Raw genomic sequence first — 17,673 nt, 5'->3', positions numbered from 1 at the left:
TGATCTTCAGCTTCTCTCTTGAACCTATTTCCTTTTTGTATAGATTTCTAAAGAATCAGTTTACTTATATGAGTATTAAAATGACTATACAATATAAAATAATACAGTTTTAAATACCAGAATGAAAACAATCAACTCTTAAAATGAGGTTATGTTATTCACTGAAGTTTCAACTGGACTAATATGCGATGGTATCTACTGCCCAGTTGAACATTAAATTCTTTTTGTACATAAATAAGCTTGCAACTCCAAAATAGATAAACTTAATTGTGGGCTGTTCATTTAGATCCCTTTGTTTGGGATTCTCGCAAAGATACGTGCAATCGATTTCCGGACACTTGTGTGCCTGACGAAACCCTCAATAACTACATTTATTCTAAATCAACATTTTTCTGGCTGCTTTGAAGATACATAGGTAGCCGTGGGCTATTTTTTTCTCTTTGTTTTTGGTTGTTGACACATTCCCCGTTTCTTTTCTCTATTCTATTTATTTCAAAGTTTTGTAAAAAAAACTTATCATATTTCTAATATGAATGTTCTGTTATAAGGACAAAAATCTATTTTTGTTACATTCAACATTTTTTGAAAGCTTCTTATTGGAAATAATTAGTTTTACAAAATTTCAAGTTTTGAAAATTGAAAAGATACTAGTAATCACTAGTAATCAAAAATTCATTTTCCTAACGATAATGAACTGCATATGAATTGAAAAGAAAGTTAGGATTTTTTTCAAAGAAGACGTGGATAAATATAATTGGTAATCATAATTTTATTTATCAAAATGAGGTTATTATGTTGTCTTAAAAGCATGTACCGTAGAGCATTTTTTAACATAATAATTTCCTTTTTCGTTGTATTTTAATCATTACTTCATCGTCATTGTATACCTCAAACGATGCTATAAATCATAATCTGTTGGTCAAACAGTTCTATTAGCTTTATATAGTATAACAGTAATATGAGTAAATTGGTGGTTCTAAAGTCTAGACAAAACATTCCACAGAAATTGAGGTCAGATATGAATGGAATTATATGAATAAACTTAATAAAACTCATCAAAAATATATCTGTCATAGTTCATTCTCAAATTCAAACCGCCAAGAAATTTTATTCCAAAAAAAGGGTACAACGTTTGACATCACAATTACATCAATACTCCGTATTACAGCTAACAACCAATTCTCTTCAGAAAATGAGATTGTATTAGTCAATGTGTTCACAACTGTGTTTTCATTGTCACGTAAATGTCTCGTCTCAATCATATCCAGTTGCGTAGTACAAAACCAATACAACAGAAACATAGCTCTTTTCATCAAATGCGTTGTGTTTATACAGTAAATAATATACTTTAAGTTAAATACAACCTGTTGTGTCTGTTTATATCAATGTTAATATTAAATAGGTATGAAACTTAAGACTAGATAAAAGCAAGAAACAGAAGAGTTACTTTTGGCATGACCTTCTAAGTGGAGATACGTTATTGAATCATTACACTTGTTATGGGTCTTTTTAAAGTCATTTGCATATAATTACATTAGATGTATGTTTCATTATAATACGTGATTCTGATTGGCTAACTGCACATCACATGTTATTCCTTAAGCAATTGCATTACACAATAAAACTTATCATTCATGATAACACGAGGTCCCACAATAAAGTGCACAGGTGAATTAAATAAAAAAAAATGATGAAATTCATGTTTTCATGATCCTAGCTAAAAAAATGTAATTATAAGTATTGACTGCTTCTTTTTGTAACTTCATAGGGTTATAAAAGCGTTGACCGTGCGCACATTTTAAGAATGAAGCGCTTCCACGCTTCATGCAAAATGTACTTCGGTCAACGTTTTTACACCCCAATGAATTTACCAAACAAAGCATTCAATTCTTAAATAAAATTATCTACTCCCTTCATCACATATGTCAATTCCTTATTCAGACATATTACTGCTCCATGTTTAAAAAGCGGATGTGAATAACCTCAATAGACAATTCACTTAGTCATGAATTCCTACCTTGTACATAGAATAAAAAAAATAAAAGAAATTTTGTTTGTTGAACTGAAAGAAGAGACGGAAAATATTAAACACTGTAACTTGGAAATTGACAATAGATTCTTAAAAAGACAAATATGCGGAGAATAAATATACAAGTTCTGAGAAAACTATAAACATAGCTGAACTATGGAAAGTATAAAAGAGCATATTTTATAAATATGGTATCACAATCCTCTTTTTATTCATAAAATATAAATTACAATAAAAGAAATGTATAAACCTGCCCGTATTTTGAATTAAGTACGAGAAAGACTCTGATGACCAACTCTATAGAAATTGTTTTATGATTTGTAAATAAAACTTCGATCGGCCTTGTTATATATAGCCGCATGTAAATAAATCAATTTCATGCCCCATATTTATCAAACTGAATTAGTTTGATATGAAATATGATTTACAGAAATAGAAGACCTCATCAGGCGATACAAATTATTCCTGTTCATAAAGAGTAGTAATTGAACTTGGTTACATCTACAAGGGAAGGGTCATGACGTAGAGATTTTATTTACACCAATCAAGATCAGAGAAAATTGCTCATGGTAGTAATTTGGTTAATGTACAAATTTATTATAGCCAGTACTATTACAAAAACAGCTTATTGAGGCAGAAAATTAAGTTATAGTATACATAAAACTAATAACTTGACTGCATTAAATAAATGTACATTCAGAAGCATAGAATACTTCAGAAGCTACAATCGAAGCATTCGAATTAAAAAAAATGAAAAGTTTGACCATCTTTCATTTTAAATTATTTTAGAAAAGATATATATTGTTCTCCTCAGTGCAAGGCATATACAACAGTACATCATTTTATTTTCAAATAGATATAGGAAGATGTGTTATGAGACAACTCTCCATCCAAATAAAAATTTATAAAAGTAAACCATTATAGGCCAATGTACGGCCTTCAACACGGAGCCTTGGCTCACATAGAACAACAAGCTATAGAGGGCCCCAACATTACTAGTGTAAATCCATTCAAACGGGAAAACCAACGGTCTAATCTATATAAAAATACGAGAAACGAGAAACACGTATACATTACATAAACTAACGACAACTACTGCACATCAGATTCCTGACTTAGGACAGGTGCAAACATTTGCAGCGGGATTAAACATTTTAATGGTACCAAACCTTCTCCCTTTTCTGAAACAATAGTATAACAACACATAAATTTGATCTGCGATACCTGAATGCAAATACATAGTTAATAAAATTATTAGGGACAAACATTCAAGGCCAAAAGCAAACAAACAAGTCCAAACAAAGCCATGGCAAGACACCACCGAGATATATTTGATAACCCTTAGAAAATCATTAGTTTTGAAAAAAAAAAACGGTTTCATAATAAATACAGGTTAATGAAAAATAACTTTGTCGTTTTAGGTATACTACTTCTGTGTATATAAAATCTTCCAAAAAGGAATACCAAGAAAGTTCTGTAATACTAATAAACCTAATTTAACACTTGATACATATGGGTTGAATATCATCAAAAACATTATACAATTAGAGCTAGATAAAACTACAGATTTAAGTTGAATAATTTTTATGTTCATAGTACGAAGAAGTGAAAATTACTAAGATTTTCCAAAAAATCAAAGCTGGTATATAAACAAGATCCATATTAATATAAAATAACAAACACACATTACAAATAGTATCAACAGGTCAAATTAACAAGAAAGTACGATTTGAGAGTACATGCAGTTACTGACAGCTAGGTAAAAGCCAAAACAATTAATAATAAAAAATCATGCAACAGAGACTTAAATCAACTAAAACACATCCCAGGGATTTAGTATTTTAACGTCACGGACCGTCAGAGAAGACATGACTTGTGCAATGCCAAAAATAAATGTATCGACAGGTAGTCAAACTGTTCTTAAAACCAAATGGATGGTTTAAAAATTTCCCTTAACTACGAATCTTTGTTGAGCTACGGCCCTTCAAAATGTGCACTAATTAATTTTAATGTATAAAAACTGGATGTGACGTATACATTCAGTACCACAAATCAAGCAAGACAACACACACAGAAAAGGAACATAATTTAAACTGATGTTCTGTAGTCGTTTTGAGCGAAGTTATATAAAAAATAATTAGGAAGAGCTATCTTACAATTGAGATTTTACAATCTAGATAGAAAAAAAGAAATAATACACATGAGAAAAGTTATCTCAAGAAACAATACACCATAACTGAGAACAATATAAGTGTAACATCTTAGGCGTTACTTCCAACGGGCTATATATGTCAAGAGATAAACTCTATTAGTTTTAATGCTATAAACATAGTAAAACAGCGGTCATAGACAGTAATCTATTATTGTCTTTTTCTCTTTCTGTCTAAAACTGTCGTATGACACCAATCGGAGTGGATAACCATCCTTTTGCATGACAGAAATCAAATAGATAAAACATTTAGGATCTCAATAGCAAAAAGACCTACAAAGCAGAACAGCTCAAATATCCTACGTTCGTCTTGCCTGAGGTAGTTGCGACCTCATTTATAATTGTTTTATTGCTCTTTAAAACATAGTTTACAAACTTGATCGGAATAGCTAAGTTTTATATCTTATACGTTATGATGCAATGTAGCAATGTTTTTTTGTTTCTTATATCTCGTACGTACTACATTTTTAATGATGGTTCCGAAAACAGGACTCTAACATTTTAAGTTATAAATTGGCGATTGAATTGGAATACAATACTCTAGAAATCAGACTTTTTTAATCAGAGAGTGTGAAATACTTACACAGACATGCAAAATTGTAAAAGCTTTAACGTTAAATCGTTGATTTTCTATTACAGATTTTATTTTATGTATTTTTCAGCTGAAACATGTGTTAACCAGCAAGTATGTGCATATGTGTACTTCCCAAACGAGTCAAAGAGATAAAAATAATATGATGGTAAGTTTTGTATCTTGTTTAATGAAAGAAAAATGTTTCATTTCAGAATATGTATAGTAAAAAAGATGATATATCCACTTGATAAAAAATGTACAATCTCGTGTGCTTCATTATTCCGATTAAGTGATGCAAATCAAATAGATGTATCCAATTTTAGAGAAAATAAAGAAATGTCTTTAGTATGAGATATGACGAATTGTCATTGTCTCAACCCTTAGTGACCTCATACTCCAAAAGATATGACCAGAAATAAAAAAATAAAAAAATCCGTCTTTCGTCAACTTTACCCTAAGGATTTAAACTCTATAGCTTTAACACAATTACATGATTAATGAACAGGTTTGATAACAATAAATGACATTTGAAGCATACCATTACGGAAGCACAGGGTATAAGTTCTTTTCAATATGTTCGCTTTAAAATTAGATTTCATGGCTAATATGTCATTTCCATAATAATATTTTTCCTGAATACACGTATATATTTCTAATACAGAATAATTGAAATGAACCATTTTCCCCGGTGGAGTATCTGTTTTATATAAAAATCACGACTATCGCTTTCTACAATGTATTTTCATATCGTTGAATTGTAAATATTATAAATGACTACGTATAACTAGATTATTAAACGTATCATATATTGCTAAGTTCATAACACGTTGCATCACATTTGAATTTATTGACACAATGATGTGCACTTGCCTGTACAAAATCTGTTAACTGCAAAGTTTGATTGTATTTAATCACCCACTCTGAATATGGCTTATATCAAATGCAATATATGATGTATTTGTGTAAATAACAAATATTCATAAAACCAGGTGCACAACTTCAATTTTTCGTAAAATGTATCTGTGCCCACAAATTGCCAATAACGTGCTTTGAAACCGTACGTAAACAAGATATGACATGTATTTAGAAAGAAATGTCAGCTTAGGGAATCAGCAATTTTTATCAGTACAATTCTACTAAAGATATATGTTGTAAGGCAGTTATGTTTATATTTGCTTCAAATAATAATAAATGTTTCCAATTCAGCACTTCTATGTCATACATCGATATATCACTCACTGAAGATTTTTTTTTCTTTCATTGATTAAACATGTTTATAGTAGTATTTGCAGTGATTAAGAAAATAAAACGATTGGGTTGTTCTTTTGTAGATGTTATGAACATTTTTCATGTCTGATGAAAATATAAGATTATTTCTATAAATACACACAATAGTTGTTACAACTATTTATCGTTGTCGTTCCATATCGTTAAATATAGTTATTTTGTTTATGTCATGCGCATTAAGATTTAATCTGATGTCATAGCTTTAAAGAATATCTATCCCATAAAAGTGCTTTTAAGAAACTGGTTTAGCTGATTGATAGGTCTTATCTATAGTTTTACAGGTTTTAATTTAAGCATGTTTCATGCATTTTTCTTAAGCACGATTATCATTATCTACACAAACTGTTTTTACTAATTGATTTATTGTTAATTATTTGTCGAACATAACAGCATGTTTGTGACTTCGCAGGAAAACATATTAAATACCATTAGGAAAGATAAAACATCAATTCAATCACACCTCTAGAAAGCGATAACATGTTTTTTTTTTAAATAGATGACTATTTACTCAGAAATCATTATATTTTAAGCTTTTATTCTCTGTATAATATTCAATGACAAAAGAAAATGCTATTTTTGTAATTCAGAGATGGATGATATTTGTCAAACCTTCCTTTTGAATCCGTCTTCATGAATGTCTTTGCTAATTCCGTCAACTACAGAGGTTTCCAAAGGGAACCTTTCCAACAAAAAGACGTTAAAGTTTGATTTCAATCTTTTCTTCTTGGTGAAGGAAAGATATTTCATTATTCTGTCCATTTGAATAGATATTATTTCTAAGTTTGACATTACAGCTTCAATTTATTTTGTCATCTATTTCCTATACCATAATGTCAGTATATTCTACATACGGCATAAGTAGCTTTTATCCATTTCCTGTCACAGACCTGACAAGACATTCTCTAAATATAATTTATTTGATATAGTGTCCTTACCCAAAAACTACTGCTAGTAAATAGTCATGTGATGCACAAGAAAAGTATTTGACTTTTTAACTTCAGGCAATCCTAATGCAGGTTGGTCCTAATGTGGTAGTCGGACACAAAGGGTTCTAAAATGTTGTTTGTATTTTTTGTATTACCCTTTTATTCATATTTATTAAATCTTACGTTATCGAGAAAGTGTATACTATATATGGTATATCCTTACAACGACATTCGTTATAATCATTGTCAACCACATGAAATGTATAATGTGACGTTATTATTTTCATTTTTCACTATCTACTACATCTTTTCTGTTGAAGCCTAAGTTAAATAAAAATGTATGTTTGTTCAATTGTTTTAGTCAGTTTGTGATGTAAGTTTATGCAGTATTGCTGCTGGATCCCAATTATAGTCATATTAAACTTTTAAGTCTGTTAAAGGTTGCTCATCAAATGTTTTGAATAACGGAATTATTAGAAACAACTGTGATACGATTTGGAGGTTTAGCTCAATATTAAACCCGGTTTAATCCACTTTCTTCGGGAAATGCCTGTACCAAGTAAGGAATATGGCAGCAGCGTTCGACTTTGTCAGCTTTTATTAACTTTCCCTTTTTTTATTTGCCTCTAAATTTCGTATTTTTGTTATACCTTTTTCACCTATTGGTCAATGGTATGGTACATACCAGTATTAACTTACTTTAATATAAATCTTACAAGCATTGACCTAAAATTTGCTGTTATGTGTGTCCATGTTGATTTTAATGGTTTTCAATTCTTACATGATGTAGGGATTAAATGATTGCAAATGTGTTGGTTTTAAGGTTACATTCATGCACATTTCACTGTTCAACATTATACAGATAACTTTCGTTTGATTTCTAACGGAACTATTTATTCGTTATAGATAATGCTTCATAACTACAATGCTAAGAATGCACAGTTTCGCATCCTTCCACAATACAAAGTAAAATCTGAAGGAGAAGTGGTGAGTAGTGTTTTATATGGAACAGTTACAATAAAGAATAGAAAAAAGTACTCATATGTTAGAAAACAGTATCACTGCAGTATCTACAAAAAGGACGAGGGTTGAATATAGAATATCATGAAACATGAAAACTTAATTAAACGCCTATTTCTACATATACAATATGTATTCAATGGCGTTGTACATAAATGACATATAAAATACAAAAATACTATACAAAAATACAATATGTATGTACTATACCAAAAATTGAAAATATACACTGTGATACACAAGAAAAACGTCAGAAAAGTTCAAAATAATTTTCGAAATACAATGTTTTCAACCGACATTTAAAAGTATCCAAAGATTCAGAGTTTTTTACATTTGTACCTAGTTCATTCCACAATTTTGGCCCAATAGTACTAAAGCTTCTATCTGAAAAAGTTTTCTTTTTGTTACATGGGACTGCATAACAACCAATAGATGACTCTGACGACCTTAATGAACGTTTCGACACTTGAGGATTTAACAAATTGATCAAATATGACGGTGCATTACCTACATGACAGTTGTACATATATGTTAAGATTTTGAATGTAATTCTGGCTTTGATCGGAAGCCAGTGTAAGTCAAACAATGCCTGCTTGGCACTATCATACTTAGAACGGTTTAACACAAGTTTGGCACACATATTCTGTACACGTTGCAATTTATATAAATCAGTTTGTGAAATTCCAAAAAGTATAACATTGCAATAATCTAAATGTGATATAACCAAAGATAAGACCAAAGTTTCAGTTGCTTCTTTCGATAGATAGGATCTTATGCACTTTATTTTGTAGTAGTTCATCATTGCTGTTTTACATTTTTTAGTAATATGGTCTTTGAAGTTTAGATTCTCATCCAGAAAAGCTACCGTATACATGTTTTTGATTTTATAACATCTCCACAAATGATTATGTCTTTTGTCTGACATTTAGAGAGTTGGCGTCGACTGCCAAAGAGAATAAACTCTGTTTTCGCATTGTTCATTTTTAGTTTGTTACTGTTCATCCAGGTGTTTATATGAACAGCGCAGTCCTGTAAGTCACGAATTGCATTCATCTCATTCGTTAATGTTGGCACGAAGCGTTTATTAGCAGTATGGTCGTCGGCAAATCCGTACACAGTAATAGATGGTGGAATAATGTCGAATAGAGTTCCGGCGTAGACTAAATAAAGCCAGGGACCTAAGCAACTTCCCTGTGGTACGCTACATTCAAGTTGTCGCTCTGATGATGTTGTAGAGCTGACATTTACACGACAGCTTCGAGGTCTCAAATAGGAATCGATCCATTTAAGTGCGGTTCCATTTACACCGTACTGATATTCGAGTACTTTTATCAAAATACTATGATCTACAGTATCGAATGCTGCACTTAAATCAACGGCGATCATAGCGGTGACTTCTATCAGCGCATATTGAATTAAAAACGAATATACCAAATAATGACAGGTTACTAAATAAAAGGGATAAAGTCAAAATAATGTGTACATAATGATAATATAAACAAATGATAGCATCTCCTATATCTTGTTACTCCGTATTGCAGAATTGAATGCTTCTCTTATTCTAACTATCAAGGAAGAAATACTAGTAATTATTAAAAAAAATCTAAATCTTTATACAACAGCATATTTGCAGGGAGTCTCGTATCAAACCGATTTTAAATGACCTTAATAGCTGCCTCGCTTTTTAAATTACAGGTTCAGATATATGACCAGATAGTTTATGAAAGCATAAAATCGCCTGGTCACTTTTTTCATGCTAGTCAGCCTTTTAATGTAGATCATTTAACTTATGGGTAAGTATTTTTCATTCGAGTTATAAAGAAAATTTAAAAATATAATATATATATATTGTTTTTATTAAACCCTTTTTGGTATGTTTTCGTCAATTTAATAATACATCGTCAGTTAGAAAAAAAACCACTATTTACACCGTTTGTTTTCTTACATTGGTTAATTAAAGGCTTTTGTATCACAATTTTAATTATTCACGGATTCATACATGGCTTTTAATATTTTAAACTCGAGCGTATATTTATGGACATTCAGTACTAAAAGCTGTCAAAAATTTATAACAGTTCCCTGGCTTTTGGGGGCATTTATAATAACGGAAATATGAAGAACAGAGAAATATCTTTACGTTTAAATTTTATATACTATCAAATAGTCGATACAATTACCAGCGGAATGTTACTTCCGAGGGTATTTATCAGTTGTTGATCTTTAAAATTAATTTATGTTCAGCATTTTCCTAAATTGTTTTAAATTCTATAATTTCCGAAAGAAAAACATGCGGTAAGACCATAAAGCACATTGACCAAACACTTAGTTTAGGTCTATATTTGTATGTATAGCATTACAAACAACTTTGCAATTTAAGTGTTTCCTACGTTGTTCTCTTGATGGATTGTGGTTCAGATATTGAAAAGGCTTCAAATATTTGGTACGAAACAAACAGTTGTTTCCATTGGCGATATAAATGTTCGCATTTGTTTCAGTTTGTGTTGTGTCTATGAGTTGAATGTTTAAAATAAGGAGCTGACGTATAATTGAAAATGTGACAAATCTGAACAATAAACCATATGACAAGAATGTGACCATACAGACTGCAAAAACAAGCACTATTCATATCATATGATAAGCCATACAAGGCCGCCTTGTTTGTCAAAATGTGAAACACTACAAAGAGACACCAAGCTTATAACAACGTGCATTAACTTTGATCAAGACTTTCTTACAGTTTTTGTCCATTCGTTTTTTATGCGTTTTGTTATTTGATTTTGCCATGTGATTATGGACTTTCCAAATTGATCTTCCTATAAGTTCAGTATTTTTGTGCTTTTACTTTTTAAATTGTGTCAAACGTTTGTATGAAGGATAAAATATTTTGTTTAGTCATATAGATATAAGAAGATGTGGTTTGAGTGCCAATGAGGCAACTCTCCATCCAAATAACAATTTAAAAAAGTAAACCATTATAGGTCAATGTACGGCCTTCAACACGGAGCCTTGGCTTACACCGAAAAACAAGCTATGAAGGGCCCAAAACTGTATGGTAACCTATGTTAACGTGCATATATATCTATAAACATTAATACCAAAATCAGTTTTGCTGTGTTTCAACAAAAGTAACTATTATCTGAATTATCTTTAAGGAACAATCCAGTGGTTCGACAGTAAGAATAACACTTTTTTTTTTTATTATCTATGAATTTCTTAAAAGTGTATACTTGTCACCTACATTCTAAATTTCTCATCATCATTGAAGTACAAAATTGTGTTTCATCTATTTTTATGTTACAACCTCCTTAAAGTTTGTAACTTTTCTAGCTTGAGCATTGAATGTTTTTCTCCCTCTTGTCGGTTTTCTCCTGTAGAGACTTTCCGTTTTGAATTTTCCTCGAAGTTCGGTACGTTTGTTATCTAACTTTTTAGATGTTTGTTCATATTCTGTTATTTTTTGTCTTTTCCTGTCGTTTGAGTGTCTGGTTGATCCTTACATTTCTTCCGTTATCTTCCTTCCTATGTGTCCATAAGAATGAAATTCATCAATTGTATGTTACAGAGGCGAAATCAGTTAAAACTAAATTATCTATTGATATACATTAAACAAAATCAATGCAAACAAAGTGGTAAACTTTAAAAAAAATATTCAAACAATAAGATACATTATATAGATTCTCTTACTATTTTTTAATGAAAGATCAGCGATGATTAATGGTATGTAAATACACAATATTTATTTTTGATTATCGGTTTCTTCTATGTTCCCATTTTAATGACAATTATATATCTATGTAGATCGGAAATCAACCTTGGTGTAGAGAGATCGGGTTTTTCCCTTATCAGATTTCATCCTGGAATACCAGAGCATGACCCTTATGTCAGGGTAAGATGTACTTTATCGAGTAATTTTTCTATTTACTGTTATACTGAATCTATAAATATATGTAGAAACATCGTAACGAAATTATGAATTTAGGATACTCGAATATTGCCTCTATTGAAAATCGGTATATATTTTCCTAATTTCTTGATTCAAACTCCAAAAATAGGAGATTTAAAAACCGTTATCAGGTATCTTCCATCAAAGAATAAGGATATTTTCTCCAATCCATTCAAAATTATGCGAATTTTATTTGTAAAAATATAGGATTTTATCTTTTTATAGAAATTTTAAATTTGTACTATTACTTACATAATAGTTCTTAAAAAAAAACTGGTCATTATCGTGATATATTGACTGCCCACAGGACAGTGGTATTGACTTAGATAGTGATAATGAATGAGCCGAAGGCGAGGTCATTATCGCTGTCACATGATATTGACGATGAATGGTATTAGACACAGCTACCAGTGGATATAAGGGCTATTTAAAAAACAATTGTTTTAGTTTTATTTCAAATATGAGAGACTATCTTGTTTCGTAATAGATAATAAGTTCGCAGAAATATTTGCCAAAATGAAGTTAAATTATCATTGATTCCGATCATAAGACTTTTTAGAAAAGTGTCTTGTAGTCACCACAGAGAGAAAAAAAGAAACTTGAAAAATAAAAACGTTTTAAAGAACTTGATCGGTCATAAATTTATGAATTGATAAAAACAGTTATCTTGTAGAAAAATTAACAAAAACATATGTTACCGAAACAAAGCTCTTTCTTATGCCTGATTCACACTATGGTCACACTTACAGTTTGTAGAACGTCAGCTGTTAACTTTTCAGACAATGTGTATCTCTCAATGCTCTTCAACTTTGTACTTGATTGGCTTTATAAATATTTTGATATAAGCGTCTCTGATGAGTCTTATGTAAACGAAACGCGCGTCTGGCGTACTAAAAGAGGGACGAAAGATACCAAAGGGACAGTCAAACTCATAAATCTAAAACAAACTGACAACGCCATGGCTAAAAATGAAAAAGACAAACAGAAAAACAATAGTACACACGACACAACATAGAAAACTAAAGAATAAACAACACGAACCCCACCAAAAACTAGGGGTGATCTCAGGTGCTCCGGAAGGGTAAGCAGATCCTGCTCCACATGTGACACCCGTCGTGTTGCTTATGTGATTACAAATCCGGTAAATAGTCTAATTCGGTAGGTCATATTCATACTAAATTATAATCCTGCTACCTTTGATAACTATTGATTATTATCGCATTTTTTGTATTTGTTTATGAATAGGTTTTGTGCCATCATATCTACAATTTACGTTTATATGGTATAAGCATGAAAAGAATAAAAAAAAAATGTTTTCTACATGAACTTGTACAATAATCATTATAGTACAAAGTATTTAAAATTAAGGACGTTTATATTTCAGGGAGGCAGTTGTATACGGTTGTTCCATAAAGAATTGGAGGCTTACTTGGTGGCAGAGGGCTTATTTGATGAAGAAGTTACCGAAGATGGTATACTTAAATTCTTGTCAAAACCGATTTAAGCTGTTACGTATTCGGTTGTCGGGTAAAGTCTTATTGACAATCATATCACACCTCATTTTTCTCATCAAACTGTTTAATCTTCATTCCAATAACTGTCTATTGTAATTAAACTTTTTTTCCAGTTCATTTTAGGATACGAGTTATGGACCAGCATAAACCAAGAACATTATCTCCGCCGACTTCAGGAAACACATTTTGGCAAATTGAAGCTGAAAATGGAATATTAAATGGTTAGTATTCATAGCAGATACGACACTCTTTTTCCAGGACGGTAGGATGTTTCGCGTGTTTGAAAAATCAGACCAAATACAAACTGTACCAAATTTAGAACCGTACTTTTAGGACAATGAAAAAGAATACTAAAAGTACATATTATGCATTGATATATCTTAATTATCATATTATAGACAACCCAGACTAATTTGTTTCTAGTTATATATTTTTAAATGTACGACACTGGATATTTGATTTAAAGAAAAACTATACGAGTTGATAGATCACCCAATACACCTATTGTTTTTTAATTTCCTATTGACATTTGTCATGTTTGTTCTCCTCGTTGGATCGTGTTACATAATGAGATTGTTTAAGTATTGTTTTGCGTTGTATTTCCAGAAAACGTGTCAGTCTATGTTGTAAATCCTTATCGTTAATAGCAAATACAAATTTCATTATTTGATGAAGGATATTCTACTGTCAACGTTTCTTGGTATCCAATACTTGCTTTTCTGTGAAATGTCTCTTGATCATGGTTCGTGTTGCTCAGTCTTTTTCCCCTATTTAGTGCTTTGGGGACTTATTCGTCTTTTGTCTTGGTGTTTTTGTTCTTTCTTCCTCTGAAAAGTTTTCAATTTTTGTGGTATCTTCTGCTTCATTTTATTCCTTTACAATGTATTTCTGAAATTTAGGTAATTTCACATAATGTAACTGAGTGCAAATGATTTATTCCCTTTTTCACAACAAATGATAAAGACATCCATTCGTTTGATATTTTTGCGTTTTTGATTTTGACATTTGATAATGGACTTTGTGTTTTTCGTTTTGAATTTTCCTCGGAATCTGAGTTCTGAGTTTAAATTCGATGGACATATTTGTAGGTGATATATTGAGATGGGAACAGCAAGTGAGACTACGTCACATGACAACACGAAAGTACCTCTGTATAGATGCTACCAAAGAAATCACACTGACTGATGACAACGAGGATCCAAAAACAGTATTCAGACTTTACTCTGTTATTAGTGTAAGCTTTCATGTTTTTAAACGATTAAACGCGCTATTTATAGAATCCCACATTAAATATTAAATGGTGAAACTTGATTCTCCTATAGAATCCATCAACATTAGGGAAATTCATTACAAAATCTACACGGGTAGTAAGGTCGTCATATCGAGGGGCGTATAGTACAGTGATTGTGTCATAGTTTGGTTAAGTTAGACATGGTTGTGTTAAGAGTTTTTATTGACAATCAATGACAAAATATAAACATTCGGATTTTTCGCTATGAAAGTGGTTCTTCATCCTAACTCTAAATATTTACCTTTATTATGTATATTAATGATCTTGTGGTTATTTTCTATTTTCATTTTGTTATGGTGTGTCACATACTATAAATATGTTGTTTTATGGCAATAAAGATTTGAATTGAATTGAATTGAACTATAGGTTTGGGGTTATGAGCACATGTGAACATGTATATGCGTATTGTAATTTAGTGAGATATGCAAACGCCATATAATTGGGCAGAAGGTATGTTAAAACTGGGATATAATCAAAAAAGTTAGCAATGGGGAGAACTTAACTTGTCATAGAAGTCGTTCATTCTTATAATTAAACAAAAGATATAGCAGATCATATAGATCTATAATGTCAAGTTCACTGTAATTTAATGTCAAGTTCAACGTGTTTGACTGTTTCTTTCAAACTGCTGAAATTAAGTTAGTATTCGATTATCCACATTAGCGAACAAGAATATACAGGACTCTACATAAGACAAGTATATCTATTAATACATTATGTGTTTCATTGAAAGTATATGATAGCATATATATTTTTTCTCGAATATCTGTGACAATTGCATTCATATACCAATTTACAAAGTAAATATAATTAAACAAATGCACAAATATTACAACATTTTCGAACTCACTTAAAGCAACTATTGTTTTCCATTTTTGGGTGAAATATTCACATGTAAATAATAAATAACAACCAATTTGACTGATTTTATTTTCTACAGGAAAGAGATGAAATTCGTTATGAAAGCTATTGTAGAATAGAGCATGTTTTAACTGGATTTTGGTTGCATGCACTGAAAGGTATGTTGTCTATCTTATTATGAAAATAAATATCAAAGCATTATCTGAACTTGAGTGCAACAAGAATTAAGTACAACTTCGAAGTCTATTAATTCAATAAATTTTTCGTTGATTTTATAAAGCGGTAAATACAAGAACAAAATTCTGCTTCTGATCTCACTGCTTAATAAAAAGCTAATAATTAACATATCAATGACATAAATATGAATTTTACGTATCTGAAAAAAATTATAACAGGAATTGTTGCATGCCCAAAAAGAATATTGTCGTTAATATAGCTCATTCACAATAGGTGTTATCGATACTGATTTATTTTGTATTTGTTTTATTTTTACTTCTTAAATGAAGATGAAGACTATATTCGAAAGAAATTTCGAGATATGGAGAACAGTAATGATCAAAGTCTTCGTGGACTTCGCTGGGATTCTGCACCAGTTCGACAGGTAAAGACCGTAATGAATTTGTCCTACTTATTTCAGTTTTTATGATTATTTGTACAAAGGAGTCAAAGTTGATATTTCACAGTTTTAATACATTAAAAGGGGACACAAACCGTTGAAATCTTCAGAAATGGTTTTGTTTTTCGATATAGGCTAACGCCGATGAAATATTCCGCAGACTGTGTTTAAAAGATGATGAATAAAAATGAAAGAAAACAAATATTGCTTATATGGTGAAGAGCTGAAAAGGACCCAAAAGTAAAGCCAAACTCGGGAAAGGAATCAAAACTATACCTGAGGGAGCTGCATTCTTTATTTTGAATGATTTCGAAATTTATTAAATCGAATTTCAATCTTACAATATCCGTATTTTCTTGCCAATACCAAAATACTGGTTACTGGGCTAAAGATATACGCGGGGTTAATCGGAAATTTGTACATTTTTCCTTTGATCTTACTGCCTAATATTTTTAGGATCATGGACAGGACTTGATACGTATAGATTATCGGGTTTTCTACACATTGATATCGTAAAATATCAGCCTCGAGCCACAATGTGAACCTTTTTGGCGAGTGAGCGCAGCGAACGAGCTAAAAAGTTTCACATTGTGTCGAGCAATGTATCCTCCTGTCACTGATTCTTACATTATATTGTAAATAAAAGAACATTTTTTACAGGTAGCAGCAAGTGGAGAAAGTCAATATGACGATGCTTTCACGATACAATATGTAGAACAATATCAAATAACAGAATTCAACTTCGCATCAGGAATGGTACCCTTTCTACTTAATCTTGTTGAAGATGTAAGTAGCACTATAATGTTTTTTTTTTATCTCTTTCAAATCATGAATAGATTATACAGTTTTGTTTAAGGTTAATATTCCATTAACGTTTCTTTTGTTTTTATTTTTACAGAGAAAGGAAGGACATTACCTCAATGCTAAGAAGACCCATACCATATTAACTGCCATGGAAGAACTGAGGAAATTTATGATGATAAAAGATCTTCCAAGTAAAAATAGACAGAAGCTTATGAGAAACTTGAGAGTATGTATGAAAAACGGAAGAATCACTTCTTAAATTAAACGACATGACGATCGAACATGGATAAATAAATATTAAGAGAAACAAATAAATTTAACAGTCTCTAACATATATCTTGTGTCTTGCTTAATTACAATTTTACATTGACCTCTATTTTATCCTGCAATTGGGTGTCTAATCAGACATTAACATATATCTATGACCTGTATTTGTATACTATACAGATATCGCTTTAAAGCTCCGCCCACTGCCGGACTATTGCTGTTGAAGAGTGTTGTATGAACTTTTAAAACCTCCGAATGTGAATTGCGATCGCATTGCATTGATGTATTGCTCCATCTGTGAATGTTCTAGTCTCCGATCCACAACCCACTTT

General features: G+C 31.0%; 1 protein-coding gene across 1 annotated transcript in view; it reads left to right on the top strand.

Annotated features, from left to right (window-relative positions):
* The window catches only part of LOC139523908 (inositol 1,4,5-trisphosphate-gated calcium channel ITPR3-like), a 106,448-nt gene that overhangs the window by 15,407 nt on the left and 73,368 nt on the right, over positions 1–17,673 (top strand). Inside the window, exons 6-16 of the mRNA XM_071318302.1 lie at positions 4,901–4,978; positions 7,932–8,012; positions 9,741–9,838; positions 11,844–11,931; positions 13,373–13,460; positions 13,616–13,723; positions 14,591–14,736; positions 15,734–15,812; positions 16,161–16,255; positions 16,931–17,056; positions 17,169–17,300. Coding sequence (XP_071174403.1) covers positions 4,901–4,978; positions 7,932–8,012; positions 9,741–9,838; positions 11,844–11,931; positions 13,373–13,460; positions 13,616–13,723; positions 14,591–14,736; positions 15,734–15,812; positions 16,161–16,255; positions 16,931–17,056; positions 17,169–17,300 — 1,119 coding nt within the window. The remainder of the gene's footprint in view (positions 1–4,900; positions 4,979–7,931; positions 8,013–9,740; positions 9,839–11,843; positions 11,932–13,372; positions 13,461–13,615; positions 13,724–14,590; positions 14,737–15,733; positions 15,813–16,160; positions 16,256–16,930; positions 17,057–17,168; positions 17,301–17,673) is intronic.

The sequence above is a fragment of the Mytilus edulis genome, chromosome 5 (assembly GCF_963676685.1).
Source record: "Mytilus edulis chromosome 5, xbMytEdul2.2, whole genome shotgun sequence".
Lineage (NCBI taxonomy): Eukaryota > Metazoa > Mollusca > Bivalvia > Mytilida > Mytilidae > Mytilus > Mytilus edulis.
The sequence above is the reverse complement of the archived record's forward strand: the minus strand, read 5'-3'. Positions and strand labels throughout refer to the sequence as shown.